General features: G+C 23.1%; 1 protein-coding gene across 2 annotated transcripts in view; it reads left to right on the top strand.

The window, feature by feature from the left end:
- The first annotated feature begins 5,401 nt into the window (after positions 1 to 5,401).
- Positions 5,402 to 7,673, top strand: part of LOC126904863 (senecionine N-oxygenase-like) — a 7,500-nt gene continuing 5,228 nt past the window's right edge. The window contains exons 1-2 of one of the 2 annotated variants that reach the window (XM_050684181.1): positions 5,402 to 5,507; positions 7,176 to 7,374. In XM_050684181.1, coding sequence (XP_050540138.1) covers positions 5,498 to 5,507; positions 7,176 to 7,374 — 209 coding nt within the window. In that variant the 5' untranslated portion in view covers positions 5,402 to 5,497. Of the gene's footprint in view, positions 5,508 to 5,897; positions 5,980 to 7,175; positions 7,375 to 7,673 lie in introns of those variants that run through there. The other variant, XM_050684190.1, reaches the window with a different exon arrangement.

The following is a 7,673-nucleotide window of genomic DNA, read 5'->3' as shown; positions in this document are numbered from 1 at the left end:
TTTTAATGATTTACTTTAACTAAATCAAACAATCAAAACAAAATTGTTAAAAAGATTTACTCAATTGAGCGTGTAATAAAATTTGATTATAATTGTAAAAATCCATTGTTAATTCAGGAGAAACTAACAATCATTTTTTTAAGAAATGATTTATGTAGCAACTTGTTACCAACAAATTTTGAATATTATAGTCTAGTTATTGCACACACAAATAGAGTAAAAAAATTATTAAATTACAAAGTAAAATGATTTAATTTTGTATATCAAATTATCATATCAAACTTGATTCGTCAATAAATAATTTGAAAACATTAGAAATGAATGATTTTAATTGTCTTTATGGAAAATATGGGATAAGTAACTGTTTAATTGATAAATTTGAATTTTTCATCAATTTTTGAGAGTAATATCTTCGATACGAATTGTAATCATTTGACGTATCGTTGAAAAAAGTAGGTCAAGTTAGAGCAAAGAATATAAATTATAGTCACAAAAAAATATCTTCTCAGCTTTGCATCGATGCTAAAACTTAAAATATAGTAAAATAATTTTAATACGAATAAGAAATTTCTTCTCGCGAGTGGTGTCTACAGTGATGGGATCCTTGATCTTTATTGAAGTTATTGAATCTGAATGAGATAAAAATCAAATGAGTTGAAAATTTATTCTAACTTATAAAGAATTAAGAAAACAATGCAAGAAATTCCTTCCAATAGGCGGATTGGAACCTTGTACCACAAGTTTTATCGATTCGGTAACCGTACGTTGCTACCGACGGCTAAAAAAAATGGCAATTTAAGCTAGTTCTAATTTCAGTTATTTTTCTCGACTTAAAAGAAGCAAACAAATTTAAATAAGTTTAACTTCTTATGCTATATCAATTTTATTTATATAATATTTATTCAAATCAGTGTACTCCCCTTGTCATGTATTTTAAAATAAAATAAAATACAAAACCCAGAATTTTAACACAAAAATAGCATATTTTTGAATATGGTTATCACTTTCACCATAAAGATAAATCCAGAGGTCAAATTTTTTTTTTCAAATTAAAGTATATTACATAAGCTTTAATTCAAAAGATACATTTAAAAGTGTCAGTATTTCTGAAACACTTTCAAAAATTAAATTGAAAATGTCCTAGTTTCAATACGCATGTTTAACATACTTTTGACATGTTTTTCATCAAAATCGGTCCAATGAGAGCTGAGATTGAGCGTATACAGGCACAAAAAAAAAAATAATAAATAAAAAAAACACATCATAGTATAATTAATACCTTCTCAGCTTCGCATCGAAGCTAAAATTATTTAGGTATATAATATAATTTTAATAATTTTATAAGCTATAACAAGTACTCCTGATAATTTTATAAATATTATGCGTCATACAACGGTACATTTATGTTTTATAAAGGTAGCAATTGTGAATTTTTGATATAAAAAAAACTTATTTTTAGCTTTGATGCGAAGTTGAGAAGGAATTAATTTTACCTAGATGTGATTATTTATTTATTTATAATTTTTCTATCTATCATTACTTTTTTTCAGCATTCACTGGACATTTTTTAACGATACGTCAAAATATCACAAATATTACCTAGTTTAATACTTTACCCTTTGGTATATTGAATATTTGTCTCCCGTTCCCGTAGATAGTGAAAATCCTCCCAAAAATTATGATTTTTAAAATCCGTAGGTTTCGGACATTTTTAAAAAATTTTCTACTTGAAGCTGCCATAACTATTTGAAATATGAATAAATCAAACAAATTCTTTTTTATAAATAACTTAGGTGTTTCCCTTTTATTTTATATAGTTTTTAAAAAATTTGACTTTTTACCTACCCACAGGATTGGATTCAAAATAGCAACTTTGAAAAGTTAACCTTACAACTTATCTTGTTCCGTTAAATTTTGCGATGTACAACATATGCGAACTAAGCAATTTAAGTATTAAAATAGGAGAAAGTGAAAATGCTGCCAATGCTTTAACTTGAACTCAAGGCAAAATTATGTGAGCTAGGATTTTTTTCTCTTTCGTTTGTTTCAATGTATATTCAGTATATAAGGTAAAAAAATGACATATCAAATGTCATACCAGTAGAGTGATTTCACCATTAAATGAATAGTTTTTCATATTTTAAAGTTCTTCATTAATTTATAAATTGATATCACACTCATTAAGCTAATAGATACTAATTCTCTGGAAAATTCTCTTGAGTTTTTAAGTAAATGTAAAAGTAAAGTTAATGTAATGATATTATGTCAAAAATGATAATATTGTATTAGTACTAAATTTAGATATATTTTTGTTATAATAACTACTAACTTCAACTTATTACAAACAAATTAGATAAATTTTTAGTTAAAAACTTAGTTATGTTGTTGCAATAGAAATTGTATATTCACTGGTATTATCACCCTATTTTATAAAAGTTAAAACTAGTCAAATTAGTCAACTTACCCAGACTTCAGGGTATGATCTTAGATAATTATAAGTCTGATAATTATAATTTATTTTTATTGTAAAATTAATAGAACTAAAATTAAAGTAAAAATTGGAATATGAAAACCCTGATATAAAACAATTGTCCAATTTTTTAAATAAATTGAGTTATTTAAAAATGTTTTTTGTAAATACAACTTTTTTTTTCAGGAATTTCATTTTAGTTTTACAATTGTTGATTTTTATGAGTACTTATTGATGTGTTACTATGTTCAATATTGGAAATAATTTTTATTGATTTTTTATGTTAATTCACTAATTATAATGAGTTAAAACCTAAGTACATAATTATTAAAACTTATAATTACTAGTATTTTAGTGAAAGTAATTTAAAATTTAATGTTTATGTTAAAACGCGCTATCGTTATGATAAAATACGAATTCTTGAAAATGGATTGCTATGACATTTAATTTTATTTTTGATTAGCATAACATAGAATCAATGTAAAGCAACGAAGACATTAAATATATCTATTATGCTTTTTCTTATGTCTGAGTATTTTTTCTTGATTTTTCAGAAAATAATAATTTACTACAGAACAATTAGTAAAATTATCAAACAAAAAAAACCCAGTACAGGGGGGTTATGGCACAGAGGTGACGTGGCATAGTTGGATCAAGTATTATATCTGACAGTGATTAAAATCAATATCATAAAAAACGCTTCGATGCAAATCTTTAGATAGTGTTTTATTTAAAAAAAATTGGTGGATTATTACAAAAGCTACATGATCTGCTATTTCCTTATTTATATCCTGATTAAGATAAAGTATGTCGAATAAAAGAAGGATATTTGATGAATGTAAAATATAAAATCGAAAATTTTCACACAAAAATAGCATTTGGTAGCTATTTTCATCATAAAGACAAAATAAAAGCTGAAGTTTTTTTTCCATGATAAAGTATATTACATTAGCTTTAAATTTATATATATATATATATATATATATAATAGTTTCAGACTTTCCGGAACACTTTCAAAAGTTAAGTTAAAAGAGCTAATTCTCATAGTTGATAAAATATTTCTATCCCATTATTGCCACAGTAATATTATTTATCATACTTCAAATGTTTTTATTTTAACATAAGTTTACAATGAATGTTTTTTTTTAAAACCACTTTTAAAACGAAAGTCCCTGAGAAATATTTTTTTACAATAAATTTTATATTTATTTTTAATTTTTTAAAAGTATATAAAATTCTATCTACCATATTTTTTTTGATAATCATTTAACAGAAATATTAGCGGTAGTACTTATAATATATTATGATTTTCAAATACCATACAAAACGACTCATTTAACATAAACCATTGATTTATTGAAAAAGAAAAATAATAATGAGAATTAATTTTAATTTTTTTTTTAGGTGCACGTTTTACTTAATTTATCAATTATGCGGTATTTTTTAAGTTCGTTTCTTATAAGGGTAATTTATAAAACAGAATGTAGGATAAAAATTTCGAAATTCTAGTCTGGAATCTCTGCTGGTCTCTTAACTCGACTGCCTATTCTCTAATTCGAGCTTGGACTTAACATCGTCGCAGTCCACTGTGTGGTGCTGATACAGCACTACTTATTTCCACATTCTTACTAGAATTATTTACATTACGAGATATTATGTTATTAGTTTGACCCAATAACGCATAATTATGCTAAATTACATTTTAAAATTTTATTAAACAATTACATACAAACTTAGCACATTCCTAACTAATACTAAATTTTTAAATTTACAATAATCCAACACACAAGCGTATAATAATGTTAAAAAATTATCAATTCTTGTAGTTAATAGGGTAAAATATGATAAAATTAAATTTAATGGTTCGTTACAAAAAGAAATAGGTTCATGTTATATAATTTCAAGAAAATCATTAACAAAGTGTTATATTTTCACACAATACAACTGCTTTCAAAATTTTATTTTTAAATAATTTGAAAGTGAATTTATATGGATAATTTTCACCATTAAGTGAAATACTCTAATATAAGGAGTCATAAATCATCCGAATACTCGCAAAATAAATTTAATTTCGGAAAAACAATTTTTGATTTCTTTTAGTTACATATAATTCTTGATTTACTAGTTAATAATTAATTTTTAGAATCATCCCTAATAACTTAAAGGGATGTTAATTTTTTTTTATTAAATAGATGCATACATATTTAACTAGCTTATTAAATAGGACACACTCTAATTAAGTCATTGACAGGTCTATAACATCTTTTGGGTCTGTACATTGCATGATTTTCTCATTTTTATACTTAGGTGAGACGAAGATTACGATAGGGAAATAGCTAAAAAAATAGCATAGTAATAAAAATAGCAGCACCTAGTCCTGGCCACCAGTCATTCACTTAATTAGATTATTTTCTATTTTATAAGCTAGTATATTTGTATGTTGACAATTAAAAAAAATTAAGTTGATACCCCTTTAAGTTATAAGATGATTCTAAAAGTTAATTTTAACTGATAAATAACAAATTATATGTAACTAAAAAAAATCAAAAATTGTTTTTTCAATATTAAATTTATTTTGTGAGTATTCGGAGGGTTTATGATAAACTGATCACTCTGTGTATGATAATGGACACTTCATTAATGATAGAAAGACACTGAAAATAACATAATTATGTAATTTTTTTCATTTACAAATCTAATGACATTTATTAGAAACTTTATAGAAACAGTTTACTAATATTTTACGTTCCATTACATTTCAACCAGGTCTCCCCAATTGTAAATGAGATATTACGATAAAATAAGTTATACAAAATTACGTTACTCCCCTCTTAAATAAAAATCATTCGGTTTTCTTGCATTTCATTGGTACGTTTAAGCCTAGGTATAATAATAATAATATTGTATATTAGTTGAGTTACCTATAACTACAAGACATTTTAGGTTTAGAATCTTTATTCAAGTTCAGCAATCGTTTTCGTACCAAAGTGTAAAAAATTATATCTATTTTAATTTTTGAAGTAAGAAATGACAAACGGTGAGCTATTTTACTTATTAATAATTTTGGTAAAAATAAAATTTACTTTAAAGTAACCTATTTATAATTTTATAATTTAATATTTAAATAAAGTAATTAATATATATTGTTATATGATAAATTACGACAACAGCAAATAAAAGTGAAACAAATAATTTTGATGACAAAAATATAAATTTTCATTATGTTATTGATATTTTAAGCCATCTATTTAAATCTTTATATTAATAAATAATTTTTATTTCTTAAGCTATATTTACGGTAAGTAATCTAATAAAATAATTGTTAAATATTTTAATAACATACTTAATTAATATCTTGGTATAAAATGTAAAATGTTATGGATTGCCTTAATTTATTTCGAGTAAATCAGAAAGACATTTATTTTTATGTTTAAAATAAATAACGGACAGCTTTGTTGAAAATAAGAAATTAACTTGTGAAAACACAAGAAATAAAAAAAAAATAATAGGTATTAAAATATTATTTTATAAATTTTAATTCGAAAATTTTGTACTAACTAATTTAATTATTACGAGTGAAGACATTTTTCAAAATTAAATTAGATTTTAAGTAAATATAAAATTAATAATATACTTATATTTTAAGTAGATTATTTATTTTATACTGATACAGTGCATTGTACTTTTAACATGTTTGCAACTACACAACTACACGGAGGATAATTAAGGATATTAAGGTCAATATATTTTAAAGTGCAAAAGAGATTTAAGTATTTTTTATTATACTAGAAAAATATTATAAAATGTCATAGTTATTTTTTTAGTTATATAAATGTTTTCCGCGATAACAAAAAAAATTAATATTTTATTTTATTGTAGAGTTTTAATTACCAAGTTTCACTACTTATTTTCATATATTATTTAAAGTTTACATATTAAACATATTCCAGCTATAGAACAATATAATACAATTACCTATTGCAAAATTCTAGTAATATAATTGTTTTTAAAGTTAATGGTGAATAAATCGTAAATCGATAATGAATATCGTTTAAATATAGATTTAATAAACAATAATTTTTGTTTTCGTACATTTGACATATTATACAACATTATATAACAAAATAATACAAAACAGACTGTCACAACATATTATCGCTTATATTCGTAATAACAATAAGATTCCAAGTAATTTCTCATGGGCATCAATAGAAAATGTATAGAAAATGAAAACAATTTTCTGTAAGATATTATGATATCTTGTATTTAAAAACTAATCTTAAAATTTCAATAAAATTATATACATTGGCTAACAAAATTAAACTAATTTTTTTATCTAATATGAAATATTTTATATATTTCAGGTAGTATTAATAAATAATGCTAGTCTGCTTACATTAAATCTGGATTATTTTTTCAATCATCCTTAATTTTTTTAATATATTTCACGTTAGTACTATTATAGAATTTGAAAAATTAATTTCAACATTAAAATTTAAAAAAAAAAAAAATAATTTAGATAAATTAATTAAAATAAAATTGCATTTATCTTAGAACAATATTTTATTAATTAGTTATTAATCTTTGTAGTACTAGAAGTATTTAAATTTTTGTCACTTAAAATGAATGAGTGTTCGTTTCAAATCTGTGTTTTATTTGTCTGTTATTTAATTAGTAACTACAAATTATTTTTTTTTCTAAATAGAGAAAAAAACTTCCATTGCAATTATTGGAGCTGGAGCAGCAGGTTTGCCAGCTATTAAACATTTTTCTGATGATCCATTATTTGAATGTGTTGCCTTTGAACAAAATGATGAAGTGGGTGGTGTTTGGAAATACACAGAACAAACAGGAACTAATCACTATGGCATTCCTGTCCATTCTGCAATGTACAAAAGTCTAAAGTATGTGATGCAAAATTAAATAATCAAATAATCTTTAGATGTATATATATATATATATAGATTGTCATATTTAAAAAATACCTTTTTATAATATATACGTAATAATAATATGATAATCATAATTTAATATAATATACCGTAAAATAGGTCTACTTTGCACCTTAAATATAAAATATCACTTAAAAACAAGTGCTTATATAATAGTAGTAGAGAATAGAGAAAATAATTTGTCAGTGTATATTAGCTTCGATGCGAAGCTGAGAAGGTATTGGTTTTACTAAGATGTGTTTTTTTTTTTT

Source organism: Daktulosphaira vitifoliae, unplaced genomic scaffold, assembly GCF_025091365.1.
Source record: "Daktulosphaira vitifoliae isolate Bord-2020 unplaced genomic scaffold, ASM2509136v1 Scaffold_1, whole genome shotgun sequence".
Classification (NCBI taxonomy): Eukaryota; Metazoa; Arthropoda; class Insecta; order Hemiptera; family Phylloxeridae; genus Daktulosphaira; species Daktulosphaira vitifoliae.
The sequence above is the reverse complement of the archived record's forward strand: the minus strand, read 5'-3'. Positions and strand labels throughout refer to the sequence as shown.